At 54.2% G+C, this 14,178-nt stretch overlaps 4 protein-coding genes across 4 annotated transcripts; 3 read left to right on the plus strand and 1 right to left on the minus strand.

The window, feature by feature from the left end:
• Positions 1-5,044: 5,044 nt before the first annotated feature.
• On the plus strand, positions 5,045-6,447 carry COL26b_007628 (uncharacterized protein; the record flags this gene model as incomplete). Its single annotated transcript, XM_053180413.1, has 2 exons — positions 5,045-5,110; positions 5,227-6,447. The coding sequence occupies 2 exons, from the start codon at positions 5,045-5,047 to the stop codon at positions 6,445-6,447; spliced, it is 1,287 nt and encodes a 428-aa protein (XP_053035709.1).
• Positions 6,448-8,179: 1,732 nt separating this feature from the next.
• Positions 8,180-8,830, plus strand: COL26b_007629 (uncharacterized protein; the record flags this gene model as incomplete). The annotated part of the gene is made up of 1 exon (XM_053180414.1): positions 8,180-8,830. One exon carries the CDS (start codon positions 8,180-8,182, stop codon positions 8,828-8,830), a length of 651 nt encoding a protein of 216 aa, XP_053035710.1.
• Positions 8,831-9,103: 273 nt separating this feature from the next.
• COL26b_007630 (uncharacterized protein) lies at positions 9,104-10,325 on the minus strand (the record flags this gene model as incomplete). Its single annotated transcript, XM_053180415.1, has 3 exons — positions 9,104-9,343; positions 9,476-10,208; positions 10,297-10,325. 3 exons carry the CDS (start codon positions 10,323-10,325, stop codon positions 9,104-9,106), a joined length of 1,002 nt encoding a protein of 333 aa, XP_053035711.1.
• Positions 10,326-11,766: 1,441 nt separating this feature from the next.
• COL26b_007631 (uncharacterized protein) lies at positions 11,767-13,532 on the plus strand (the record flags this gene model as incomplete). The annotated part of the gene is made up of 5 exons (XM_053180416.1): positions 11,767-11,898; positions 11,952-12,422; positions 12,477-12,907; positions 12,961-13,169; positions 13,258-13,532. The coding sequence occupies 5 exons, from the start codon at positions 11,767-11,769 to the stop codon at positions 13,530-13,532; spliced, it is 1,518 nt and encodes a 505-aa protein (XP_053035712.1).
• Positions 13,533-14,178: the final 646 nt, after the last annotated feature.

Consider the following 14,178-nt stretch of genomic DNA (forward strand, 5'->3'; position numbering starts at 1 on the left):
AGCGGCTTGTCGCAAAAAGCCAATTCAGTTGCTCCGCCCCGTGGCTTGGCAGCCACTGGCGGCAGAACTCATTCTCCCGATGAGGGGACACGCGGCCGGGGTGAGCCCGTCAAGCATGAGCCGGAGTCCCTTTGCTGTCTGCAACAGGGTCGTGTAGCAGGGCAACCCAAAACTTTCGACACCAACGGCGACGATTGCGAGCCAGGGGATGGCGGTAGTTGTCAATGACGTAGGCTCTGAAGTTGCATGGAATTCCCTTCGATGCAGGAGGGACATGCCAGGACACCCTTTGCAGCCGCCGCCTGGATCACGAGATGCAGGAAGCCGGACAGAATCGTGTCGTGGACTGCAGACTTGAGTTGAACAGCATGATGGCCGTGAAACGTGCCCAGCTCGTCCCAAACGTCTCTCCTGTCGAGCAAGAGGCTTTAGCTTCTGGCGAGACTGCCCAATGATGGGATGATGGGACGACAACCTTGAATGGACCGCATCTTGGTTGAGGGCTGTCAAGATTCCCGTACTTCGGTAGCCGAGATGCGATTTTCTTCAGCAAGAGGAACTGATTCGCTACCGACATCCCAAGACAATGGAACTTGGATCAGCTCGAGAACGTGGCACGGGACTGATGAATTGCTGTGCAATTGAGTTGAGTTGCACGTGTCGGCGAGACGCCCCGAGCCCCATCTGGGCGCTGTGGATGACGTCTGAGCTCATCCGCGGCTCAACCAGAGGCTCATGCTGGATTTCCAGCCACAATCAAGGCAGACGGTTTGCATATTTGGCTGGCGGTAAGCTGCGACGACACTGTAAACGAAAGCAGCGGGAGGGATCAGTTCATTGTTCACATCTACGAAGTGGTGCAGTTCCCCAGAGTTCAGACTTGACGACCGCAAGCCAAGACGGCGAGTCAAGCGAGGAGCCAGCAGTGTGGGGGATGAGCAGAAATTGCGTGTCTCCATTTGCAGGTTGTACGCGTCAAGCTTTTGCTATCCACAATCGGCACTCGATTTCGCAGGAAACAGCCAGCCAGATGCGCGGGTTGCATCACACCGGGGTCCAGTACGCAGTATTTGTATTGTACATGCCTTATAGGTACTTGTCCAAGGGATTCCTTGAGAAATTTGACAGGTGCGTATCGCCATCAGTTCCCGCGTACTGCGTATTTGTCGCCCAGCCGTGGGGTCGGCTACTGGCACACTGGCCAGTGGCCTGGCGTGTGCCGTGTGGGTGCTGCTGACATCTCATTCGGAGTTGTGAGATTGACGGGAAGCTTGACCTGCGAAAGCCGGGATATTGATCCATAGACCCTTTTTCCCCCCCTTACATGAAAAGGCTTGTTTATGCTTACTTCGTATTGAGAAATGTAGCGCAAATGAAAAAGATCAGAGCAGCAGATACTGGCCGGACATCGCATCGAGGTTTCAACATTTGCGAATGTGCCCGAGAGCCGACATTCTGCAACGCCAAGACGGCTGGATGCCGGCCAGAAACAATAGCTGCTGTCGTCAGAAAGGCTGTCTAGCGGCGGGCGGCCTGTCACCCTCTGCTCAGCGTGGGTCCAGTTCCAGCAGTGAGATTCGCACAAGGCACGTCTCCTCCACCGTTGGAGAGGGGAGGGAAACGGAGATGGGCAAGCACCGACATCCCGGTAGGTGCGGAAATGGGTGTGGATGACCTGGAGTTTGGAGGGCAGCGTTAAGCCCCTAAAAGCAAGTGACCTCGTGTGGCTGGTGCCGATTCAGGGGAACGAGAGAGAGAGGTCGCGTGCTGTTAATCAGCGCCCCATTCATTCTCGGATTGAGAGACTCATGACTGGCTGACTGCTCGGTTTGTCGATGGAAGAAGCTGTTTGGCCATTTGAGAGCGCACTTTGTATTGCAAGCGGATTGCTCTCAGTAGCTGTAGACTTGATCGCTCAACTAGTTTACGCCTCCTGCAGAAGCGCAGCGCCGGACTTCTAGGGCGCCGTTTTGCAGCGCGTCGCCAGCTTGAGTCGTAGGTCGTTTGGCCCGACAACTCGCAACCGCCAAGATGTCCGACAGCCATTGGTTGCTTGCCGGGCATGACCACCAGTTCGAATGCGTTGGACGCTGTGCGGGACGAGACCTGGTGGTCGTGAACAGCTTAGCTTGCGTCTGTGCCTCCAACCACCACAACTTGTGGATGTCAGTTGACAATGCCGATCTTCGACAATAGTGGTCGCCAGTAGCATTTCAGGTTGTGGTGAAGATGGTCGCAGTTCGCAGGGAGACATGTTCGACATGAGTGGGCTTAGCATACGCAGGAGCAGCTCCTCGTCTTGGCGGAAGCCTGGTCCACCACACCCGTCAGACGCAGCGGAGTCGAGTCAATAAAGCTCGAATCTGATCTGATAAACCGTACATATTCGTAGTGGGATGAGGCTCCAGGCTAGTAACTTTCCGTACTCCGACTTGGGCTTGGGCGGCTCTCCGGGCGGATTGTTGAAACAGAGTAGCGGAAATAAGGCGAGCGGAATATCGTCGCTGGAAATTTGCAAGCGGTCGCCAGGGCAGGACCGGGCAGCATTGGCATTGAATTTCGGGATAGCCAAGCGGCTAGAGAGCGAGAGGATCCACCGCCGGGATTGAGGTTTCTTCGGCGAGTTGGCGAGGTGTTGCATGGCGGGCATGGCCGACGGCGGCACCGCTTCTTAGCGTGCACCGGAGCCAAATGAGGCATCGGTTTTTCGAGCAGGGCGTTTAGATTAGATGGGCAGACTGGCAATGCAGAGTGATATCATCAACATGTTGAGGATGCCTCTGTTGTCGTGATATTTTGGGTGATTGAAAGTCATCTGGAGAACCGTAGTCTGCGAAGAGAGTTTGGTAGCGTCGGTGGCGGCCAACAAGGTTGGATAGGCTGGCTTTAGTGTGTTAGGGTCGATTTGGGGGCGAGGATGACGGGAGCCTTCAGTAGGGAATTCTGGGGCAAAAGCGAGATGCGAGATGCCCGTAGGTACTTCGTATGGATGGCGGGAGGAGGCGGTGGTGGTGGTGGTGGTTGGCGGAAAGAGGAGGGGGAGGCGCATCTTCCCCGGAAGCAACAAGCATGTACCTAAGCTCACGGCATATGATGGCGAGGCATTGCAGAAGCTTGACGCTGGGTACGGCAAGCAAGTTGGACGGCGAGGTGTCGTCCTGGACGGTGATTGGGGGCGAGGTGTTGGTCGGGGTCTGGCCGAGTAGCTTTCGAGGCCGGGAGGGCCTGGCTCCGAAACGACAGAGGCCGTGATAAAAATATCAAGAATAGAAATAAAGGTCGGAGTTAGAGTAGAGTTGGCATTCCTCCATCGTGTAAGGTAAGGCGACGGGACACGTTTGTCGGCAAAACGGGAAGGACAGAGAAAGAGAAGGAGAAAGAGTCGTCAGAGTCAAATGGCTGAGCGAGGTGAGATGCGCCTGGCGCAGGGACGGGAAGGAGCTAAAACAGTCTGGTTCATTGCAAGTGCGAGGAAGCCGCGTGTCGCTCTGGGGTCTGAGATGGAAGGAAGGCGCAAATGGCAAGAACAAGTACCTTACCTTCCTCGATAGTAACTGTGAGTCTGCGACTGATGAAGGCAGGAACGCCCTCTACGCCATGATTGCTATTTAGACGACTGGTACTTCTTGCCTTCCATAGCCTGGTTGATGAGCAGTCTAACACGGGCAGGCGCACTGGAATGCGTACCTTCCTACATTGTCAACAGAGACGGAAAAGAGCAAAGAGGGTTCTGCTGTGTTGGCTTCCTTCCTTGCACCTTCCACCGTCACGACTCACGACGAGATGCAGCGCATTGGGGAGGAACGTGGACCATGCTGCTTAGTTCGCACAGGCGAGTGACATCCTTCTTCACAGTGCTGCTTCCTAAAAGCGGCTATCGCCCCCACTTTCAACCGGTTAGAAAGATACGTACCTGTCTATCCACCCTCCTGCACCTGCGCTTTTGGCTTGGCAGGAAAAAGAGTTTCCTTTCCAAGCCTGTGTGGAAGGTGCAGCCAGCAATTATTACCGCCGGAATAAGGAGGCAGATGCTGGTGCGGTGCTGTCAGAGCACTGCGTGAGTGCTGGCCCTGTGGGCAGCGGGCACAGTGAGTTGCAGCAGTTGTACTCTGTAATGGAAGGTATCCGTACCTTAAGGAGTGAATGGACGGGTGCCCAGACCCCCCCACCTTACAGCTACTGTGACCTTACCCCAAGTGAAGGAGGTGCGCTTGCCCAATGCCCAGAGGTAAAACCAGGAAAGGAGCGACATGACTTGTTGCCCTTTTGGATCGAATCTCGGTGGCCGGCAGGGATGCAGCGCAAAAGAGAAGAAACCCGTCAAGTCTTGGCATCGCGCCCAGATGCCGCGTGTTCCCACCTTTTTTCCCACTGAGTCTGCCTTTCTTGCGACTGACCGACCCTTTTCCCACGCAGGAGCGCGCAGCCAGACCGACCAGGCCTTGCCAATTGGTCGAGGCGCCCTTTGAGACTGCCAAAACGGCCCATCCGTTAAAATGAACGGCGGATCCCACTTCCCCATCCCAAGGGCCGTATGTAGAGCCTGCCGCTTCCCTTCCGCTACCGCTTCAATCTGTTGTTGTCGGCCTTCATTCACTCTGATCCCTTTCTCCCCCCCCCCCCCCTTTCCTACCTCTTCGTCGTCGCAGTTCTTCTTGCGTTGATGACCGTGTGACGCTGTCTGCTGTCCTCGATATCGCTCTTTCGACGAACACTCGGCTGCTGGGTCTTGTTTGTCCTTCGCTGGTTCCAACCGACTTTGCTGCGATAAGGCACAGACATTTGGGAGGCGTTTTGGGAATACACGCTTACGACGACCCGGCAAAAATCTGCGGCTGCGAGACACCCACGACAGCAACCCCAGTCAATACGTCTGCTGCTGTTCGACGAACTCGACACCGATATCCTCGACTTTACGAAATCCAAGTAGAGAAAAGGAGTGTCAGTGATCCGACTCGAAGGGAAAAAGGGCTCCGTCTTGAGATAGGAGATACTGTGCACTTCATCCGACACTCGACAGTGCGACCCCGATCACCCCAACATCATGTCCGACGGCAAGCTTCCGAACGGCAAGCTGCCCTACGGCACGCCCGAGGGCGGCTGGAAGGCGGTACACACATGGAGGACACCGGATTGGGTAGAACCAATTGTAAGAAGTTGAAGCCATTCCCACTTCCTCGTGGGCGAGACACGAGAACGAAATCAAGTTGCTAACACCAGCACTAGCTGATTGTTTCAATCATGCTTACCGCTTTGTGGTTCACTCGCCGCAAGAACTTCTCCATCCTCCGCCGCAATGGTGCCAGCTACGAGCCTCTCTTCGAGGGAGCCGAATCTCCCAGAATGTCCGACGACTACGACTCGCTCGGCAGCCCCATTCGAACCGATCCTCACCCGCCAAAGTTCCGCACAATCTTTGGATGCATTCGCGTCAAGACCCCTAACTCGAGCCGTTTCGCGAAATACGTCCACTCGCGCATCCTGCAAAAGTTCCCCTTCCTCATCGAAATGTTCTACTGGGCCATCTCCTTCTTTTTCTACCGAATGACCGGCAGCCTTGCTCAGAGCTACTACGGCGGCAGAAAGTCTCTCTGGGAGGTTGCTCAAGGCCACGGCCTGTTTCTGCTCGAGTCTGAGGCCAAGTTCTTCGGCGAGGGTACCAGGACCGGTCCGGAACGTTGGTTGGAGTGGCGCGTGTCTCACTGGTTCTTGGAGGGCGCACAGGCTGGTGATTTCCGCGGCATCTGGCTGACGATTCTCAACCGTGGCTACTCGATGATCCATATCCCTGGCACCGTTGGCTTCATCGGATACTACTTTGCCATGGCGCCTACCCATGCCCGCTTCTGCACCGTCCGTCGTACCATGACTCTGCTGAACATGTGTGCCTTCATCATCTTCATCTTTTACCCGTGCGCGCCCCCGCGCCTGATGCCTTCCGAGTACGGCTTTGTCGACACCGTCAACATGGAGAACGCCGAGAGTGTGTGGATGAGTGGAAAGTTCGTAAACAAGCTGGCCGCGATGCCGAGTATGCACTTCGGATATGCCTTTGCCATCGGATGCGTTTTCGTCGCCGATTCTGCGATTCTTAGCCTCCTCTTCGGTCGCCTGCGCAACTACCTTCTCAAGGACGACCTGGACAAGTCTCTGGATATCGACGACGTAGAGGTCAGAGAGATCCAGGAGAACCGCGCGCGCTGGAAGAGCTGGGCCATGTTCGCCTTCGGCATCTGGTACCCCAGCTGGATTCTGTTGACCATCGTCGGCACGGCCAACCACTACCTCATGGACGCCGTAGTTGCAACCTTCTGCGCGCTGATGGCATACCTCTGCAATCGTGCTTTGTTGGTGTTCCTCCCTGCCGAGGACATGCTTCTGTGGGCCTTGAGGCTCGAGAAGCCCGTTCCCACGACCGGTCGCATGAAGAACATTGCCGTGCGGTAATCGTCGGCCGGAAAGAAAGAATGCTGTATGAGAGATGCGGAAGAAAGAATCCTTACTTTATTATTCATAGCATTGTAAAGGCGTTGGGAAATGACTATCGATCGGCCTCGGCTTTTATTTTTTCGATAGGCCATCATCAGGGTACATTTTGTATTAGCCCGTTATAATGAGAATATTGGTCGATAGAAAAGAGACACAACACATCTTACCAAACATTCCTGAACAATCCATCGGGGGAGCCTGGTTGCTTATATGCGCGCCTGTCCGCCCGGCTTCTGCGGCGGTCCTTTCGTATTCAGTGGGCCCAGTCATCAACGGAGGTCTCGGATACACGCGTGATTCGACCTTTCTACATTCAAGCGTCCCGCCCAAAGAGGCATTCGATATAAATGCTATTGGGTGCCCTATCCCTCCGGGCGCAGATCTCGGGGTATTTATTTCGCCCAGGCAGTATGGTTTGTCTGGCCGAGATATCCGTGGCCCGTGTCCGTGGGGTCTTTCGCTTTCGGGGAATGGAGAGAAAGGTTCGGGGGCCGATTTTGCCCGGTTCCGATGACTCGGGGTCACGACAGTCGAGGTTTGGGCGTCTGGTGCGTTGGAAGTTCGCGGGCGGGGAGCTGACGATGACGACGACGGACTGGTATTCTGAAAGATGCTTGGGGAAGTCGTTGCAGCTGTCGTGGGCAAAGGGTCGTTGCAGCTGTCGTGGGCAAAGGCCGAGCCGTTGTCGTCGCGCAGGTCCTGCGGTCGGTGCAGTCGTGAGCAAGCTACATGTGAGAAAAGGAGAAGTCTTGTGAATGGGACAGTCGGACTGTTTTCCTGGGGGGGATTTGTACTCCTTTTTGTTAATCGCATGCTCGCTAGGCTTTTGTCTGGTTGTTGCACTTGAGACCACGGATGTGCTTGGTTACACGAGTGTCTGGCTGTACTCCCGTCTCAATAGACGACTGGATGCAGGGACCCTGAATATGATGATTGTCCTTGGTGCGATCTTGGTATTACTCGGGAGCCGACGTCAAGTTGCCAAGTGTTGTGTGACTGGGACGATTTTGTTGCAGTGCGAGTGGTTTTGATGTGCAAATTTCCAATGGTGATGACAAAGAGTGTCGATGGAGTTTCATGGCCCACCCAGCAGGTGCTTTCACAGCCGATGAAAAATATGGTCAGCATTTCTCTTCCAAAACTAAGGGATATCGTCTCTTTATGAGTATGCCGATCGCATGTCGTTGATATCGTGGTCGTGGGACCGAGTCCTTGGCCCACCAGGCGACCTATCGCGTCAGAGATCACCGCCACGTGTGGTTGCGGCTCGTCGCGACGCCCATGTCGACCGCGCCGAGCATCATCTTCATCATTTCACAGTTGTCACATGCTGTTATCCATGAGTCCCATTCGAACTGAGCCAACGGTACTAGTCTTTGTCGGCGAGTGGGTGCTTTCAGTACTGGGTATGCCTCTCTGGTTGCATTTGACCTCGAACTGAATTTCAGCACAAAGGCCCTATTTGGATCCATAACAAATGATTGTATTTGTTCTGGGACCCGTGTTCTTTGACTGTTGTACAAAGCAAAAGGTATCGAGAACAGTTCTGTATCGCTGATATCGATGGATTTGTCCGTAGTGCTGCTCTTGGGTGGTTCATCATGCCTACAAAAGTCAACCATCCACTACCTCAGACTTCAGAACCAATCAAACCAGTACCCAATTCAAACAAGCACCACAGACAGACATCATGGATCCCACCCCCAGCCCCAAATCCCAAACCTCCGCCGAGTTCATCTACGAATTCACCCCGCAATCCTACCTCCGCATCCCCGGCCTGCGCTTCGACCCCATCGACCAGCTCATCCCCTACCCGCACCGCGCCGCCCTCGAGTTCCTCAAACCCTCCCGCTTCAAGCTCGACCTGCCGTGGGAGGAGTACTACGACCTCCTCCAGCCCTTCGACGACGTCTGCTTCAAGCTCGTCGACGTGCTCATGTACGCCGTCGACGAGCTGCGCCACAACGTGCCCCCGCGCATCAAGAAGGTGACCGCCGCCGTGGGCAAGACCGATGTTGCTGACGAGACACAGATGATTAAGGCCAAGGCCGTCGAGGTCGATTATGACTGGAACGCCTTCTTTGAGCGCGTGCTTGAGCTGCTCGGCCCCAAGGGCGAGGAGTTTGGGATGTGTGGTAAGGATGTGATGTGGATTACTATGCTGTATACGCGCGCGTACGCTGATTCGCCTGCGTGGCTGCGCAAGAAGGACCAGGGACATTATTTGAAGGCAAACATTCACTGTTTGCACGATTTGCTTGGGGAGTGGAACATGTTGGTTCGGCAGAAGGGTTGGAAGTGGGAGGTCATTTTCTTTGACGTTTTCGTGAAGGATTCGTAGGTCGGTGGTTGTACGTAGCTGCTACGAACTCAACCCTCACTTCTGAAAGTGACGTCAATCTCGGCCACTTCCTCAAATGTCTTTTCTGTCCGAGTCATTATCGAGCAGTGATCCAACGCCAAAGTTCGGGACTTGTGTATTCAATGTTTGTTACTAGAAGAGTAGGCTCTCCTCCCATGCATGTTATAATGCTTCAACCTCGTCCGAGGCAAAACAACCCTACCACCTTTGTTCGGACCTTATTGCGCACATGGCATCTTCGGACTTGCATATCTAAGACGGAGCGGTGGCGGGCAGAGACGCGCAACGGTCGTTGTAAGCGTCACCCTGGCCCAGGTTGGTGCCAGTCTGGTTATTGAATGCAATGCGTGCCATGGTGTCCTCGCTGGGGTTGTACAACGGCCACCCGCCCGAGTAGCTGAGCAGGCCAGAGGTGGTGTTCTTTGCAAAGGTAGTCCAGGCGCCGCGAAGGAATTCAGCCGTCTCCAACTCCACGATTGTACTAGGGGGGTCCTGAGGCAGCGTTCCGAAGAGAGGTTGCAACTCGAGAAAGAAAGAGAAAGAGTGAGCCTCGATGAACCGAAGTGTGTAGACATGCGTGCGTGTATGTGTATGTGTGTGTGGAAAGGGAGAGGGGATACATACCTCGGCACCATGATACGCTCCACTGGGCGGGTTGGTCGAGAGAACCAGATTGGGGAAGTCACCAAAGTAACGGTACCTCCATGAAGGGAGACCGGCCGAGACGGTCTGGGCAAGTCTGATGTTGTCGGCGCAAGTATAGAATCTGAAGTTGAAATCGGCCCAGTAAATCTCGGTCCTATTAGGCTGGAGGCTCTTGAAAGCGCCGGCCTCATTCTCGTTATTACCAATTAGGTAGGCGGCGTCAGCAGAACTGCGGTTGGAGTAGTCTTCGAACACGAGCTCGTTATCCACACCAGGGCCGAAGGCGGGAGTCGAGCCGATGCCAGTCTCAGCGGTAGAGAAGCCTGCGAAGATCTGCGCAGCGGTGCGGTTCCTCATGCAGTCGGTGACGGCGGCAGCGGCGATGCTACTGTTACTGCTAGGGCAGCCGACAGAATCAGCAATACGGTACCACCTGGGGGACAGGGTGTCTGCGAGCAGGGCCGGGAAGCCGACGACAGTCGCGCTCTGCAGGATGAAGCCGCTAGCGATGGGGTCTGAGGCGTAGGCGAAGGAGTAGAAGTCGGCCATTCCGGAGCCAGCAGACTGGCCAAAGATGGTGATGCGGCTGGTGTCGCCGCCGAACGCTTCGGCGTTATTGCGAACCCACTCCATAGCAATCCTCATGTCCAGCAGTCCCAGATTCGGAGCAGAAGCTGGGTCACCGGGGAAACCAAAGATGCCGAGACGGTAGCTGAAGAGAAAGCGTTAGGTGCTACTATGTCTCGAGGTATGCAAGTGATTTCCTCCCTTACTTGATTGACATCAACACAACATCTTACGTGTCGGTGATAAACTGTCCGTCGTACATTGGTTGACGCGCACCGCCTACGGCGCCACCGTCAGTCTTAATCAACGCCGGTCGTCCTCATTGGTTTCGATTACCGTAAGTATAGGCACCTCCATGGACCCAGACGAGAACAGCCTTCTTACGTTCTCCGGTTTGGGGCTTGGTCCAGACATTGATGGATAGACAGTCCTCGCTCTGGGGAAATTCGGTAGGTGTAGGTTGCATACACGCTGGGCCCTAAGAGAGATTGCACGACGGATTAGCAACTACTCCGCTCCCCACCAAACAGCAATAACGGGTGAAAGATATGTGGTGTGCTGTTCTTGAGGTGCAGCGGGAAATGCAGGACGGCTTTGTCCGAACAGTCAACTAACAAAGTCAGAGCCGTTGATGGCCAGCGAGCCGTTGTAGGCGATGGGAGGCTGGAAACGCAAGGCTCCTATTGGAGGGACGGCGTATGGAATACCCAAATACGCCGAGACTTGATCGGCATTGGAAGCAGCATGACCAAAGACACGACCGCTGGTTGTCTTCACTGCTTGGCCAACTGTCCAGTTACCGCAAATGGGTTGAGGAGCGACAAAGGAGGTGGAAGCGAGTGCCACAGCGACTGATGAGAGTAGGTGTTTCATAGTAACACGTTGACTCTGTACAAAGAATGACTGAACAAATGAATGGATGCTGTGTTTGGTGAACGGAAAGAAAAGTTCAGGGAAAAGAGGAAGGTGAAGAAGGAAAACCGAGGCTTTGAAACAGCACGTTGACGTTTCTATTATCAGGAATCCAACTCAGTAAAATTAACTGAACCATCCCCCCCATTTACGAATACACTACCCTTTCAAGATACCGAATAATTCAACAGATGATCTTGCCTAAGATCTTGCCATGATTGGACGGGTGTCTCTACGTCTTCTCTAACGACGGTCCAGAGATCAATCATCAATGGCACTGCCCACTATCCGCAAGGTTCATTGGCTAAGTAGACCCATATACGTGGATATCCTCTACACCGTAAGCGGAAGGTTGCTGACCCGGACTTTCGGTTTTAACGACTTGCTACGTAAGCCCCATGAAAATGGGTGGTTCCAGCACGAAGTGGCAGGTATGTTTTGCTGAGGTGTATTAGTAAAGAGGTCCTTGGTAGACGACGCCGTCAGGTGGGGGCACGGCAGTTAGTTTACTTGGCCCCCGGGGTCTCTCGTCCAACCTAATCATCCGCGGGTATCTGATTCTAGCACACGTTCGTTTCTCGCCTTCCCCCAACTATCACAATTACGCCATGACAAGGCGCCAACATGAAAGTTATTCGTTGTGATTGGCATAGAGTGAAGTTGCGTGAAGGACTACAAATCTAAATCGCTTATAAAAGGACCGATGGCTTCATGACCAACTTGCCGTCCTACTCTTCTCAACCACCACACTCACTTACCGTCCGTTATTTCACTAATCACCAACTTTCAAGATGAACGCCATGATTAGCAATTGGAAGATCGCCTCGGTCTGCGGCCTCATTCTGTCTCAGGCGTGCGCTGCGTCCCCATCAGTGGCGCGTGATGTCTCTGCTGTGAACAATGGCCCGAATTGTCAACAGGCGGTAGGCCCCTCCTAGCCAGATGAAGTGATTGTTTGCATCTGACGGTCATATAGTGTGACGTCTTGGCCGCCGGCTTCCCCGGCAGACTTCACTACGAGGCCTCCGACAGCAACTTCACCATTTGGGATCAGAAGCAGCTCGAGACGGCTTACGTCTGCCGCGTCCAGCCCACTTCAACCGACGAGGTCTCTAAGATTCTCAAGGTACTCGTGGACAGCTGGTGCAAGTTTGCGGTGAAGTGTGGTGGCCATTCCCGGAACCCCGACGACTCGGTCTCGACGGCTGGAGTCACCATCGATCTCGACTTGATGAGCACCATCACTGTATCAGACGACAGGAAGACAGCAAGCATCGGCGGTGGGTCTGTCACCCGGCAGATATACGCTGCTCTTGACCCGTACGGCCTGACCAATGTCGGTGGACGAGTCGGCCAGGTCGGTGCGGGCGGCTTCACCCTGGGCGGCGGTACGTCGGCCCTTTCGGCGAAGTACGGATGGGCTTTGGATCACGTGTTGGAGTACGAGGTATGTTGGTTTTGTTGCGTCTTAAAACCGTTTCCCTACTTATCACCTCGACAGGTTGTGCTGGCCAACGCTAGCGTGGTAAAGGTGTCAGAAAGCTCCCACCCCGAGTTGTACTTCGCGCTGCGAGGTGGAGGCAACAATTTCGGCATCGTCACATCGTTCATTGTCGACGTCTACGAGCAGGATCCCGTGTACACTGGAGCGCGCACCTTTCCCGAAAGCCAGATCGTCCCGCTGTTGGAGGAGGTCGAAAAGATCTTCACGGTTGAAGACGAGCAAGATACCAATGTCGGACTTGAATACCGCTACACTTTCTCCCCCCAGAACGGCTGGACTGTATCGACCACGCAGCGATATGCAGAGCCCGTCATGAATCCCCCCGTATTCGACGCCCTCAACAGCATCCCGGCCGTGGGCAACCTCACGGGGGGCATCAACACCCTGGCGAGCAGCACCAGCGCTGTCGGCCAGCTGGGAGTTACAAGGTACTTCATTCATTAGGTTATGTTCTTCGGTCGAGTTTAACTGACCTGCCTAGGAACCTCTTCACCTCTTTGACCCACTACCCGTCTTTGGAGTTGAGCCAGCAAGGCCTTGCTATCATGAAGAACCTCACCGAGACCAGAAACTTAACCAGCCTCAACCCCCAGCTCATCACGTACTCTATCCCTGCGGCGATGATGAGGAACTCAAAGGCTAGAGGCGGCAACGCTCTCGGTCTGGAAGATGTCTCGGGACATCTCATAAGTACGTCAATACCACTCTCCCTCACCTTCTACCATTGTTCTCAAGCAAGCGTCTGCGCAATCAACGGTGTCTAACCATAGACGTCCAGTCAACCTTTTTGCTCTGAGCTGGACCGACAGAACATTGGACAATGCAGCAAGCATGCTTGCGGAGACCTTTATCACCGACTTCCGGGCGGCGGCAGAGAAGCTCGACGCGTTCCACCCCTTCATTTACATCAACTACGCCAACAAGGGTCAAGATGTTTTTGGCGGATATGGGCAGAACAACCGGGACCGTTTGATGGAGATCTCGAAGGCAGTGGACCCCAAGGGTGTCTTCGCCTCCTCCGGTCTCTGGACTGGATTTTTCAAGGTCCGCTAAAGGGTCGCTAAAGGGTCCATGTCTTATTGCTTTGGGTTATCAGTCACTTCGACACGGACTCTTCAAATACATTTGTCTTATCTGGAGAACTGGGAGACTTAGTCAAGAATAATCAGAATTGTGAGATATGCCACATAATTAAGTCATAAAAGTCACAGCAAGCCTACGATGTCGTTCGTAGTAAGGTGATATCACCACTTGGCATTGTTTGTTGCTCGACCCTTGCTCGTGGTGTCGTGTGCATCCCACATGCATGTACTACTGTATTAATTATCGCAAGAATTCTTCATTCTCCTTCCCGCACTCATCGGTAGTTGACCGGGCATGAGCTCGGCGGAATTGCTACGTCAATACGGATCTTGGGATGTGGTAGGTACGCGATTCACGAGGAGGGGATGGGATATGCCGTGATGCCCCATTAATTCGCCCGCACGCCAGTCCGTGCATCTTCCGGGTTGTCAGCGAGCGGACTTAAGGTAGTGGAAGCCGGACCCACGTCACTCGGACTCGGTATGGTTCTTGTCAGATAAGGCTATCCGAATATGGATATGTCAGGCACAAGGATTGCATATCCAAAGTATGCATATAACACCTATATCTCCGAATATTCCGATGTCGGATTCCAGCGAGAACACACCGACTTTTT

This window comes from Colletotrichum chrysophilum (assembly GCF_026319265.1).
Source record: "Colletotrichum chrysophilum strain AFK26 chromosome Unknown scaffold_62, whole genome shotgun sequence".
NCBI lineage: Eukaryota > Fungi > Ascomycota > Sordariomycetes > Glomerellales > Glomerellaceae > Colletotrichum > Colletotrichum chrysophilum.